The 14,954-nt window shown below is 43.6% G+C and overlaps 1 protein-coding gene across 1 annotated transcript; it reads right to left on the bottom strand.

Moving 5' to 3' along the window:
- Positions 1-7,540: 7,540 nt before the first annotated feature.
- LOC123074467 (putative E3 ubiquitin-protein ligase SINA-like 6) lies at positions 7,541-8,411 on the bottom strand. Its single transcript, XM_044497313.1, has 2 exons — positions 8,328-8,411; positions 7,541-8,245 (listed from the first exon to the last, which is right to left on the bottom strand). Exons 1-2 carry the CDS (start codon positions 8,409-8,411, stop codon positions 7,541-7,543), a joined length of 789 nt encoding a protein of 262 aa, XP_044353248.1.
- Positions 8,412-14,954: the final 6,543 nt, after the last annotated feature.

Here is a 14,954-nt window from a genome sequence, read left to right as displayed (position 1 = left end):
ACTCTGGGTGCAGTGCACCATGTGCACCTAGCAATTTCCCGTTTAATTTTCGAATTAAAATAAATCTGTAATTTCAGAAAATCAATAAAACTTTGGAAAATCATATAAAATAAACCGTAAGTCAGATAGAAATAATTTATATATGAAAGTTTCTTAGAACGACGAGACAAATCCGGATACGCAGTCCGTTCGTTCACCACACGTCCCTAGCATAGCGAACATGCAACATTTTGCCTCCGGTCCGCCCGTCTGAAAACGTGAAACACCGGGAATACTTTCCCGGATGTTTGCCCCCTTCTCCAGTAGTACCTGATACTGCGTTAGGTCACCTCTAGCACCGTGTATTGCCATGTTACGCTTTGTGATGCTTTGATTACTCTGTTATTTATTGTGTTCCCCCTCCGTTACTTCTTTTCGGTAGACCCTGAGACCGCTGCCGGTACCCCTGTGATCGACTACATCAACGACGAGCCCTTCTTGCCAGAGCAACCAGGCAAGCCCCCCCCTTGATCACCAGATATCGCCTATTCTTCTCTATACTGCTTGCATTAGAGTAGTGTAGCATGTTACTGTTTTCCATTAATCCTATACTGATGCATAGCCTGCCCTTGCTTCTACTGTTGATACCTTTACCTGCAATCCTACTGCTTAGTATAGGATGCTAGTGTTCCATCAGTGGCCCTACACTCTTGTCCGTCTGCCATGCTATACTGCTGGGCCGTGATCACTTAGGGAGGTGATCATGGGTGCATACTATATACATTATATACATGACACATGTGGTGACTAAAGTCGGGTCGGCTCGAGGAGTACCCACAAGCGATTCTGATGAGGGGGCTGAAAGGACAGGTGGCTCCACCCCAGTAGAGGTGGGCCTGGGTTCCTGACGGCCCCCGACTGTTACTTTATGGCGGAGCGACAGGGCAGGTTGAGACCACCTAGGAGAGAGGTGGGCCTGGCCCTGGTCGGCGTTCGCAGATACTTAACACGCTTAACGAGATCTTGGTATTTGATCTGAGTCTGGCCATTTGGTCTATACGCACTAACCATCTACGCGGGAGTAGTTATGGGTATCCCGGCGTCGTGGTATCAGCCGAAGCCTTCGTGACGTCAGCGACTGAGTGGCGCGCGCCGCATTGGACCGTAAGCTCGCGCTTGTATTAAGGGGGCTAGGTCTGCTTCCGGCCGCGTACGCAACGTGCAGGTGTGCATAGGGCGATGGGCCCAGACCCCTGCGCGCATAGGTTTAGACCGGCGTGCTGACCTCTCTGTTGAGCCTAGGTGGGGCTGCGATGTGTTGATCTTACGAGGCCGGGCATGACCCAGAAAAGTGTGTCCGGCCAAATGGGATCGAGCGTGTTGGGTTATGTGGTGCACCCCTGCAGGGAAGTTTATCTATTCGAATAGCCGTGTCCCTCGGTAAAAGGACGACCCGGAGTTGTACCTCGACCTGATGACAACTAGAACTGGATACTTGATAAAACACACCCTTCCAAGTGCCAGATACAACCCGGTGATCGCTCTCTAACAGGGCGACGAGGAGGGGATCGCCGAGTAGGATTATGCTATGCGATGCTACTTGGAGGACTTCAATCTACTCTCTTCTACATGCTGCAAGATGGAGGCTGCCAGAAGCGTAGTCTTCGACAGGATTAGCTATCCCCCTCTTATTCTGGCATTCTGCAGTTCAGTCCACTGATATGCCCCTTTACACATATATCCATTCATATGTAGTGTAGCTCCTTGCTTGCGAGTACTTTGGATGAGTACTCACGGTTGCTTTTCTCCCTCTTTTCCCCTTTCTGTACCTGATTGTCGCAACCAGATGCTGGAGTCCAGGAGCTAGAGATCCCGAGGATGATTCTACATGGAGTTCGGCTTCGAGGAGTAGTTAGGAGGTCCCAGGCAGGAGGCCTTGCCTTTTCGATCGTTGCTACTTTTGTGCTAGCCTTCTTAAGGCAAACTTGTTTAACTTATGTCTGTACTCAGATATTGTTGCTTCCGCTGACTCGTCTATGATCGAGCACTTGTATTCGAGCCCTCGAGGCCCCTGGCTTGTATTATGATGCTTGTATGACTTATTTATGTTTTAGAGTTGTGTTGTGATATCTTCCCGTGAGTCCCTGATCTTGATCATACACATTTGCGTGCATGATTAGTGTACGGTCAAATCGGGGGCGTCACAAGCTCCTTGGAGGTGGAGGACGGGGCGGCTGATCCGACGGGACGACGAGATCGATGACGGATCCTCATCCAATGCGGTGGATGAGGGACGTCGAGCTGTTGTGGTGGACGACATCGTCGGGGAAGAGTCTCCGGCTGGGCGGCAGTCGGGCCGACGGAGGAGCGTGGGGTTTCGCGGGTTTTGGCGGCCTTGGTGTACGAGTGGGGGGCGAAGGGGAAGGTAGGGGGAGCCATGACTTAGGGATGCGCTTGTCCAAAATGTAGGGTAAGTTACAAACGTACCCCCACCGGTTTTGACCACGCGGCATCGAGGCGGGATTTCCGGCTGAGGAGTAGAAGGGGGATTTCACATGTCTGGGCTGCGGGACCGATTTTGGATGAGGAGGGAGTTTTCGCGCGCGTCGAAATTTCAGGATAACAAGGCACGGTGTGGGTTGAAGAGGCGAGAGTTTCACAGCAGAAGAGACAAAAGAAACTCGAGCTTGAAAAATTTCGAGATAACAAGGCGCGGATTCCATGTTCGGCAGAACAAACTTAACGTGTGCAAAAAAACAATTCATACAAGACACAAGAGAGTAATGTCCCCTTTTACTATATTGCTATAAATGCCATTGAGAAAACTACAAGAAAAATGTAAAAAAAAATCGGGAGAACAAGATTACCCTGTAGAGTACCAAATCAATTCGCACCTCCCTCAACAACAACAAAAAACAAATCAATTCCCACCACAAGAAAGAGTCATTTCCCTTTTTATATGATTAAAAATGCCAGGATCTCGAATTTCAATTTTTGAATCCACGTTATGTTGAATTCGAATATATCGTTAGGTGACCTTGTGCTTTATAATGGATGTAGTCCTACATTTTGATCTTCCATCTTATATGAACATTTTACTCCACCCTATGAACATATATATTGTCGTCTACCATATGGACTAAATTTGAATCAATTTTCCTTATTTGAATACGATTGTTGTCAAGTTATACCATCATTTCAATATTATCTTGATAACAGAAAACATGCATAGCAGTAATCATATTTCACTATGAACTACATGTACCATACGATCTCCAATTCAAATATTTGTATCCATTTTATGTTGAATTCAAATCACAGTACATTGGTCTAGGTAGCGAGGTGTTCGGGATAATGTAAACCCTGTTTTCATATGTATAAATTTTGTCCGAATTGGGAAACGTTTTGGTACAAGCTTCTTGCAAACCGAAGATTCTCTCAAGAAGGCTCGTGGTTCCAAGAGGGAACGTGTCACCTTTGTGTGCGAAACGATATACGCTACCTCCCCTTGATTTTCTTTGCAGAGGCAACATAGAACTATATGAGTGCCCTGTTAAATTTTGGAATTATTCCGGGTTCTTTTGCCCTTTTTTATACACTAGTAAAACATGTCCGTGCGTTGCAACGGGAGGAAAAGAAAGCATCTTTCATACACACATCCGACAACATCAGCAAACAATATTCTTAAAATAAATCTTTATTGACACAATTTCAAACAATATGAAAATCAACTTTAAGCCACTGGTTTACATAAAACTCGTATCAACAGTTTAATGTGCATCATCGTATAGGGGTTGGTAGTGCACTGTGCAAAATACAGAAGATGATTATGTACCGGTTTTAACCTTTAGATATGGTAGTTGATAGGAATCAACATCCCCTATAGTGTCAATAATAGATTATGTGAGAGCATCAAACTGTCATATCTACTAAATTTGAATAGGGTAGAAAACATATATAATAGACATTTATTAAATGCCCCACATAGAGAAGATATTAATTAAGTTTATATTTTGTTAAATATTGGAATTATTCCTAGTTTGTTTGGCCTTTTTTATACATTAATTGAGTTTCTGGACATTTAATGTGCATAATTCAAATTTGAACTACAAGCACATGCTCCGGTGCACCAAAGTTAGTTGAAAAATCACATGTGTGTCCTTGGGTGAATTTTTAGGTCCCATGCAAGAAATGGGAATGAAATTCAAACATCTGGGCGTCGTGACTCGGCCGAGAACATTGGGAAACTTGGTTTTTAAATTCTTGTAAATCCAAAACTCGCCTGGAAATCATGAAACTTGGCATGGTGTCATGTCATGGCACTAACATGCTGTGGTAAAAAAACTTGGCCGAGTTGGAACAAGTTTTGGTATAAGCTTCTTGGAAACCGGAGCTTCTCTCAAGAAGGCTCATGGTTCTGAGAGGGAATGTGTCACCTTTGTGTGCGAAACGATATACGCTGCCCCCCTTGATTTTCTTTACAGAGGCAACATAGAACTATATGAGTGTCGTGTTAAATTTTGGGATTAGTCCGGGTTCGTTTGGCCTTTTTTATACATTAATTGAGTTTCTAGTAATTTAATGTGCATAATTTAATTTTGAACTACAAGCACATGCTCCAGTGCACCAAAGTTGGTTGAAAAATAACATGTGTGTTCTCGGGTGAATTTCTAGGTCCCATGCAAGAAATGGGAATGAAATTCAAACATCTCTGTGTCGTGACTCGGCTGAGAACATTGAGAAACTGGGTTTTTAGATTCCTGTAAATCCAAAACTCGCCTGGAAATCATGAAACTTGGCATGGTGTCATGTCATGGCACTAACATGTTGTGGTAAAAAAACTTGGCCGAATTGGAACAAGTTTTGGTATAAGCTTCTTGCAAACCGGAGCTTCTCTCAAGAAGGCTCGTGGTTCCGAGAGGGAACGTGTCACCTCTGTGTGCGAAACGACATATGTTGCCCCCCTAATTTTCTTTACAGAGGCAACATATAAATATATGAGTGTCATGTTAAAATTTTGGAATTATTCCGGGTTCGTTTGGCCTTTTTTATACATTAGTTGAGTTTCTGGTCATTTAATGTGCATAATTCATATTTGAACTACAAGCACATGCTCCAGTGCACCAAAGTTGGTTGAAAAATCACATGTGTGTCCTCGGGTACATTTCTAGGTCTCAAACAAGAAATGGGAATGAAATTCAAACATCTGGGCGTCGTGGCTCGGCCAGAAACATTGAGAAACTTTGTTTTTAATTCCTGTAAATCCAAAACACGCATGAAAATCATGAAACTTGGCTTGGTGTCATGCCATGGCACCAACATGCTGTGGTAATTTTGATGTCCGATTTGCGAAGGCGCGCCCATTAACAATCAACACAGTCATTTTGGAAAAAGCGTTGTCATGTTACAGTCGGAAACACAAGTAGTATTATTGAAACCGTGGGCGTTCTACTTACCATTTATGTGCCGCCAGCGTCCCCTTTTTTTATTAGCTAGGAGGCACCATGCAGGGTAGCTATTTGAGTATGGGAGGCATGCGATCACACCCTTGCGCGTGCTTATCGGGAGGAGAGCCCTTTGACCTCCATCTGCCACCCACCTCTCTCCCAGGCTCTCCATTAATGGCGCCCAAGCCCCTGTTTAATGGCGTGGCTATGTCTCACTCGACTGAGATTTAAGAGAGAAAAAAGAAAATCTGAAAATAAAATTTTGCGTGGATCTTGATGTAAGATCCGACGGACCTATATAGCATCTACTGCGACTTATAGCAAGACTGATGAATATATAGGGACGACGACAGTGCATAATAATTGTCTTACATATTTAGGAAGATAATTAAAAAAGCCACGTGCGGCTACGCCCGAAACACAAGGGCAAAAGAAGAAGGAAGACACATACAACGATCTGGCTCCCTGATCTCTACTTTCTTGATGCGCTGCAGGTCGCGGAGACTAGTTCTCGCGGCGAGCAGCGATGATCTCTTTCATCAATTTCATGTCTTTAATACACTGCTTGGTAGCATCCACGGATTTCTCCACCAGCCTTTTGCGCTCGATGCGGAGCATGGCATTCTCGTCCATAAGTTTCTCGATGATGACGCCCGTCCTCTTCAACAAGGCAGTGGTCTCCACCATTCCGGCGATCTTCGCCCTCAGTAGGTCGCTCTCGGCCCGGAGCTTCGCATTTCCCTCCCCTAGTTGCCGGATGATGCCGGTAGCTTGTTCAAATGAGGCTTTCATGTCGTCCTGCAACCTCGCCCAGTCGGAGATCTGATCCATCTAGCTATGGACGATCGCATGCATGCGCCAGTAAGAGTCCTCGCCTTCCCGCGAGACATTTTCCCAGGCCGCTGCGGCGCGGGAGGACATCTCTGCTGCATTTGCGGCGCGGTGGGACATCAATACTGCTTCCGCGGCGCGGCCGGACCAGTCTGCTGCATTGACGGCGCGGTGGGACCTCCGTGCTGCTTCGGCGGCATGGCGGGACCTCTGTGCTGCTACTGCCGCGCGACAGGACATGTCGGCTGCTTTCGCGGTGAGGCGAGACATCTCTCGTGCTTCCGCTTTCATGCTCGCCTCTCCCTGGTGGTAATCTCTCAACCCAGACCTCACGCTGGCCATGGCAGACGCAAGGGAAGGATGCTGAATGACTTGTTTGTTTTTGTGGATGAGAAGTTGAGGAGGAATGTGCAGTCATCTTGGCATAGTAGTATTTATAACCGAGTACTAATATGCTCCTAAGTGGGAAACCGTTTAGCTTGTGATCGGTGTGAACAGGTTTGCAATTAAATATAGCGTGGTAGTAATTTGGAATGTGACAAGACGCAAGCTCAAAATTTATTGACGGTTCTAGTTTCGAAGTGCGGCACTATTCCCGGATGGCGTAACGTGGGCACGTGTTCTCGGCCATGGTGTGGCAGTTTTGTAATATGCAATGGTACTTCTTTTTCTACTGCTGTGTACGTGCAATAACTGGCACCGTCGGATACATATCTTACGGTTATTGGGGCGTTCAACGAGAAGAGCCTCGTGGCGAGCTATAGACTAGTCTTTTTTCACACGCATTACATCGACACATATCATCTCTCTCCCTCTTTCCCACGCACACACCTAGTCTCTCGGGACTTCTCGCACACACCATCTCTAGCTCCCTAGGTCGATGCCACCCACATACACTTGTACCCTGGAGGCGCGAGGTTTTGGTTAATGTGCAGACCACACACGACACCAACACAACACGAGCTTCATCTGCCTGGTGCGCAGTCGGGTGAGTACTACTAGTAGTAGTACTACTTTGATGTGTCGCATCAACTCGCATAAGTATGCAACACTTTCTGAAACAAGCATATACTAAGCTACTTATACTTCTTACCCAAAGGATCTTTATATCCAACAGACACAAAATATCCGTTTGATTGTTGGAAATTACTTTAACTGCTGATCTAATGTCGAAGTAATTGTTGCATCGCCACCAAAACCCACCATCTCTTAAGCTAAAGTAGACCGAGCTAACCCCTATATTAGCATATTACTAAGATAAACAGAAGGCACTGTAGAATCATTTAGGAGGCGAGCTTGTCAATCTGAATGTGGAGGGACACTGTCTTTGACAACCCAGCCCCGGCCAGCAGCTTTGGCGGAACTGCAAAGAAGGTCAGCTCCTGCACGACGACGTCGTCGGGATCCTTGCTGCTTGTCACCTTGATTTCCACCTTGATGGCGTGGGTCCTTACTTTGGGCTCCCCCGGCGAGCCGTTCGCCCACAGCTTGGCCATGTAGTGGGGCAGTGGGGACGCCCCTGCTCTGATGCAGACGATAGACACGGTGATAGGCGCGCCGATGTCGAGCATGCCGCCGACCAAGATAAATGCGCGGCCGTCCTCCTCCGCGAATAGCAAGAGCCGTGGCTCCGACACTGGCACTTGCAAGTAGAGCACCTTCCCGTACTGGATCCTGTGCACGGGCATGGGATGCACGGTGCTGATGTGGTAAGAGAGCGCCGACGGCGGGCCTTCGTAGCCGCAGATGGGCATGGGGCATTTGCAGGGCGCGAGCGGACACACGCTTTGGTGATCGGCGAGCTTGTGGTAAGTGACGTACAACCCACAGCCTTCGTGCAGGCACTCCACCCTCACTGAGGAGAGGACGGCGTCCATCGCCGTGTTTCGCACGTCGAAGCTGCCGCCGCGATCGCACTTCTGGCATTGCCGCTGGTTCTCGGGGCACTCGCCGCGACAGACTGCGCAAGCCAGGTGCCCTCCCTTGCACTGCACAAATCAATCAAACATCACATCAATCAAGAAACCTGCACCTTGCTCGATCAGCTGAACGGACGAGGTGTATTCGAACCTCATACACTGGAGGCTTCAAGGGGCGGAGGGACAAGGGGCAGTGGAGCAAGGTGAGGTCCATAGAGACCATAGAGAGCTCCATCATCGGGTCATGTTCCGTCGTCATGATCTCATCCTCCTCGTGCACAACTGATGTCTACTACGCAACTTTATTATTGTAGACACGTGTTGGGCCTCCAAGCGCAGAGTTTTGTAGGACAGTAGCAATTTTCCCTCAAGTGGATGACCTAAGGTTTATCAATCCGTGAGAGGTGTAGGATGAAGATGGTCTCTCTCAAATGACCCTGCAACCAAATATAAGAAATCTCTTGTGTCCCCAACACACCCAATACAATGGCAAATTGTATAGGTGCACTAGTTCGGCGAAGAGATGGTGATAAAAGTATAATATGGATGGTAGAAATATATTTTTATAATCTGAATAAATAAAAACAGCAAGGTAGCAAATAGTAAACATGCACAAAAACGATATTGCAATGCTTGAAAATGAGGCCTAGGGTTCGTACTTTCACTAGTGCAACCTCTCAACAATGATAATATAATTGGATCATACAACCATCCCTCAGAGTGCGATGAAGAATCACTCCAAAGTTCCTATCTAGCGGAGAATATAAGAATAAATTGTTTGTAGGGTACGAAACCACCTCAAAGCTATTCTTTCTTTTCGATCTATTCACGAGTTCGTACTAAAATAACACAAAGCTATTCTTTCCGTTCAATCTATCCTAGAGTTCGTACTAAAATAACACCAAAGCAAATTCATATTCATAATACTCAATCCAACACAAAGAACTTCAAAGAGTGCCCCAAGATTTCTACCGGAGAAACAAAGACAAGAACGTGCATCAACCCCTATGCATAGATTACCCCAATGTCACCTCGGGAATCCGCGAGTTGAGTGCCAAAACATATATCAAGTGAATCAATACGATACCCCATTGTCACCACGAGTATTCAATTGCAAGACATATATCAAGTGTTCTCAAATACATAAAAGTATTCAATCCGATTACAACGAAATCTCAAAGGGAAAACTCAATTCATCACAAGATAGAGACGGGAAAAACACCATATGATCCGACTATATTAACAAAGCCCGTGATATATCAAGATCATGACATCTCAAGAACACGAGAGAGAGAGAGAGAGAGAGATTAAACACATAGCTACTGGTACAAACCCTCAGCCCCGAGGGCGTGGACTACTCCCTCCTCATCGTGGTGGCCACCGGGATGATGAAGATGGCCACCGGAGATGATTCCCCCCTCCGGCAGGGTGCAGGAACAGGGTCTAGATTGGTTTTCGGTGGCTACAGAGCCTTGCGGCGGCGGAACTTCTGATCTAGGTTAACCCCGAAGGGTTTCGGAATATTTGGGAATTTATAGTGCAAAGAGGGGGTGCGGGAGGCCACCGAGGTGGGCACAACCCACCTGGGCGTGCCAGGGTCCCCTGGCGCGCCCTGGTGGGTTGTCCCTGATACGTCTCCAACGTATCTATAATTTATGAAGTATTCATGCTATTATATTATCCATCTAGGATGTTTTATGGGCTTTACTAAACACTTTTATATTATTTTTGGGACTAACCTATTAACCGGAGGCCCAGCCCAAATTGCTGTTTTCTTGCCTATTTCAGTGTTTCGAAGAAAAGGAATATCAAACAGAGTCCAAACGGAATGAAACCTTCGGGAGAGTTATTTTTGGAACGGAAGCAATCCAGGAGACTTGGAGTAGACGTCAGGGAAGCTTCGAGGAAGCCACGAGGCAGGGAGGCGCGCCCTACCCCCTGGGCGCACCCCCACCCTCGTGGGCCCCTTGTGGCTCCCCTGACCTACTTCTTTCGCCTATATATATATCCATATACCCTAAAAACATCGGGGAACAGAATAGATCAGGAGTTCCGCCGCCGCAAGCCTCTGTAGCCACCAAAAACCAATCGGGATCCTAATCTGGCACCCTGCCGGAGGGGGGAACCCTCACCGATGGCCATCTTCATCATCCCGGCGCTCCCCATGACGAGGAGGGAGTAGTTCACCCTCGGGGCTGAGGGTATGTACCAGTAGCTATGTGTTTGATCTCTCTCTCTCTCGTGTTCTTGAGGTGGTACGATCTTGATGTATCGCGAGCTTTGCTATTATAGTTGGATCTTATGATGTTTCTCCCCCTCTACTCTCTTGTAATGGATTGAATTTTCCCTTTGAAGTGATCTTATCGGATTGAGTCTTTAAGGATTTGAGAACACTTGATGTATGTCTTGCATGTGCTTATCTGTGGTGATATTGGGATATTCACGTGATCCACTTGATGTATGTTTTGGTGATCAACTTGCGGGTTCCGCTCGTGAACTTATGCATAGGGGTTGGCACACATTTTTGTCTTGACTCTCCGGTAGAAACTTTGGGGCACTCTTTGAAGTTCTATGTGTTGGTTGAATAGATGAATCTGAGATTGTTTGATGCATATCGTATAATCATACCCACGGATACTTGAGGTGACATTGGAGTATCTAGGTGACATTAGGGTTTTGGTTGATTTGTGTCTTAAGGTGTTATTCTAGTACGAACTCTATGATAGATCGATCCAAAAGAATAACTTTGAGGTGGTTTCGTACCCTACAATAATCTCTTCGTTTGTTCTCCGCTATTAGTGACTTTGGAGTGACTCTTTGTTGCATGTTGAGGGATAGTTATATGATCCAATTATGTTATTATTGTTGAGAGAACTTGCACTAGTGAAAGTATGAACCCTAGGCCTTGCTTCAACGCATTGCAATACCGTTTACGCTCACTTTTATTACTTGTTACCTTGCTGTTTTTATACTTTCAGATTACAAAAACCTATATCTACCATCCATATTGCACTTGTATCACCATGTCTTCGCCGAATTAGTGCACCTATACAATTTACCATTGTATTGGGTGTGTTGGGGACACAAGAGACTCTTTGCTATTTGGTTGCAGGGTTGCTTGAGAGAGACCATCTTCATCCTACGCCTCCCACGGATTGGTAAACCTTAGGTCATCCACTTGAGGGAAATTTGCTACTGTCCTACAAACCTCTGCACTTGGAGGCCCAACAACGTCTACAAGAAGAAGGTTGCATAGTAGACATCAGTCCCCCCTCAGGGCACCCCCCAGGTGCTGCTCTGGCCCATCTTGGGTGTTCTGGTCCATAAAAAATCTCCAAAAAGTTTCGCGGTGTTTGGACTCCGTTTGATATTGATTTTCTGCGATGTAAAAAACAAGCAAAAAACAACAACTCGCACTTGGCACTATGTCAATAGGTTAGTCCCAAAAAATGAAATAAAATGACTATAAAATGATTTAAAACATCCAAGAATGATAATATAACAACATGGAACAATAAAATACATTGGAGACGTATCAGCGTACCCAAGCTTAATTCCTGCTCGTCCTCGAGTAGGTAAACGATAAAAACAGAATTTTTGATGTGGAATGCTGCTTAACATGTCATCTCATATTCTTTTCTTTATAGCATGGAAATTTGCACATTTGTATTGTTCAAAGCAATAGTCTAGTTTTGGCATGATAATTTAGATACTCAAGCATATCAACAAGCAACCATGTATTTCAAAATATCAATGCTAAAATAAGCTATCCCTAGCCCATCATGCTCAATCATTGATCCATTCATGAAACACACTCGCATATTAGCTACACCCAATGCTCAAGTATGATCATAGTGCCCCCTAGTTGGTGCTTTTATAAGAGAAGATGGAGACTCAAATTAAAAATAAAAATCGCATAAAGTAAAAGAAAGGCCCTTCGCAGAGGGAAGTAGGGATTTATAGAGGTGCCAGAGCTCAAAGCGAAAATTTAGAGATAAAAACATTTTGAGAGGCATACTTTTCCCACCAACGAAAACGACTTAGAGTTCCCAACACTTTTCATGCTAGATATATCATAGGCAGTTCCCAAATAGAAAATAAAGTTTATTCCTTTTTCCACCATACTTTCACTTTCCATGGCTAACCGTATCCGCGGGTGCCCTCCATACCAACACTTCCCAAGGAATTTATTATTTAACAACATAAAGTAAATTCATTTTTCATTTCGGGACTGGGCATCCCTAATACCTTTGCCTTACTCTCATGCAATGACAAGTGAATAAACACAGATCGTGAGAATAACACATCTAGCATGGAAAATATTGGCCACCCCTCACCGCCTTGCGAGCAATACGAGCACACAAAGGAGAAATTTGTTTTGAAAATTAGAGATGGCACATAAAAATTTGCTTAGAACGGCAAAAGAATACCGCATATAGGTAAGTATGGTGGACTCATGTGGCAAAACCGGTTTAAAGGATTTTGGATGCACAAGTAGTGGTCATACTTAGTGCAAAATGAAGGCTAGCAAAAGATTGAGAAGAGACCAACCAAGAAACGAATAATCTCATAAGCGAGCATTAAGCATAATTAACACCGAATAATGCACCACAAGTAGGATGTAATTTCATTGCATAACTATTGACTTTCGTGCTTGCATAGGGAATCACAAACCTTAACCCCAATATTCTTACTAAAGCATAATTACTCATCAACATGACTCACATATCACATAATCATATCTCAAAACTATTACAAGGAATCAAGTTGATTTTGTCCAATGATCTTCATGAAAGTTTTTATTATATCCTTCTTTGATATCTATCACTTTGGGACTAATTTTCATGTGTTTCTTTTGATAAGCACAAACAAATACTCCCTCCGTTCGGAATTACTTGTCGCACAAATGGATGTATCTAGACGTATTTTAGTTCTAGATACACCCATTTCCAAGACAAGTAATACCGAACGGAGGGAGTATAAGTGAAGATCATGAGCATAATATATCTTTCTCTCAAATTAATTTAAGTGAAGCAAGAGAAAATTTCTTCAAAAATACTAAAGCACACCATGCTCAAAAAGATATAAGTGAAGCACTAGAGCAATTCCATAGAAAAGAGCTTCGTTGACGGGATGTGAATGCCGCTTACTTAGCCTCCCTGGCAACTATTTGACGACTATTTTATTGAAAACCTTTCAGATCTAAGAATTTTATTAAAACAACAAGCAAAAACAAAAATAAAATGACATTCTAAGAATATCAAACATCTTGTGAAGAAGCAAAAACTTAGGCTCAACGATACTAACCGATAATTGTTGAAAAAGAAAGGTGGGATGCCTACCGGGGCATCCCCAAGCTTAGATGCTTGAGACTTCTTGAAATATTATCTTGGGGTGCCTTGGGAATCCCCAATCTTGAGCTTTTGTGTCTCCTTAATTCCTTTTATATCACGGTTTCCCTAAATCTCAAAAGCTTCATCCACACAAAACTCAACAAGAACTCGTGAGATAAGTTAGTATAAGCCAATGCAAAAACCTTATCATTATCTACTGTAGCAAATCACTAAAATTATTATTCAACATTGCATACTAAATGCCTCTGCATATTTAATAATCCTATCCTCAAATAGAATCATTAAACAAGCAAACATATGCAAACAATGCAAACATAACAACAATCTGCCAAAACAGTACAATCTGTAAAGAATGCAAGAGTATCAATACTTATGCAACTCCAAACATTATTAAAATTCCCCACAATGTAGAAAATTTATCAGAGCTCATTTTGAAAAAAGTTTCAACATTTTATCACATTCTGACTTTTCTAGGGAATTTTTGCAACATCGATACACTTTCTGTTTTCAAACAGCAACATGTAGACTTGCAAAATAAGCATAGTAAAGGATATCAATGCCACTTTTATTGGAAAAAAACGATGCAAAACATTATTCTAAATAAAAGCAAGCAAATCCTAACAAAATAAATTGACGCTCCAAGCAAAACACATATCATGTGACGAATGAAAACATAGCTCCAAGTGAGGTTACCGATAATGCTTGAGACGAAAGAGGGGATGCCTTTCGGTGCATCCCCAAGCTTAGTTGCTTGGATATTCCTTGATTATTTCCTTGGTAATTACCAAGCTTAGGGTCTTGTCACTCCTTATTCTCCTCATATCAATATCTCACCCAAAACTTCAAAACTTCAATCACACAAAACTTAACGAAACTTTGTGAGATAGGTTAGTATGATAAAGAGCAAACCATTTCACTTTTGGTACTGCCAAAGACAAGATTAATAATTGTTTCAACACAATTCCTAATGTAGAATGTCATTTATATAATTTATATTGAGCAATATAAGCCATAGAAACTAGAAAACAAGCAAACTATGCATTGAAAACAGAATCTGTCAAAAACAGAACAGTCTGTAGTAATCTGTACTCAAACCATACTTCTGCTACTCCAAAAATTACGAAAAAATTAGGACCACGTGAGAAATTTGTATATTAAACTTCTTAAAAAAGAATCAACTCAAAAGCACTCTTATGTTAAAAATGAGAATTATTTTCGTGAGTGCAAAAGTTTCTGTTTTTCAGCAAGATCAAATGAACTATCACCCAACATGATCCCAAAGGCTTTACTTGGCACTTTATTGAAAAAAAAGCAATAAAACATTATCAATACAGTAGCATAATCATGTGAACACATAAAAACAGTAGGTAAAAGTTTTGGGTTGTCTCCCAACAAGCGCTTTTCTTTAATGCCGTTTAGCTAGG

This window comes from Triticum aestivum, chromosome 3D (genome assembly GCF_018294505.1).
Source record: "Triticum aestivum cultivar Chinese Spring chromosome 3D, IWGSC CS RefSeq v2.1, whole genome shotgun sequence".
Lineage (NCBI taxonomy): Eukaryota > Viridiplantae > Streptophyta > Magnoliopsida > Poales > Poaceae > Triticum > Triticum aestivum.
Note: the sequence above shows the minus strand (reverse complement) of the source record. Positions and strands in the feature narration are given on the sequence as shown.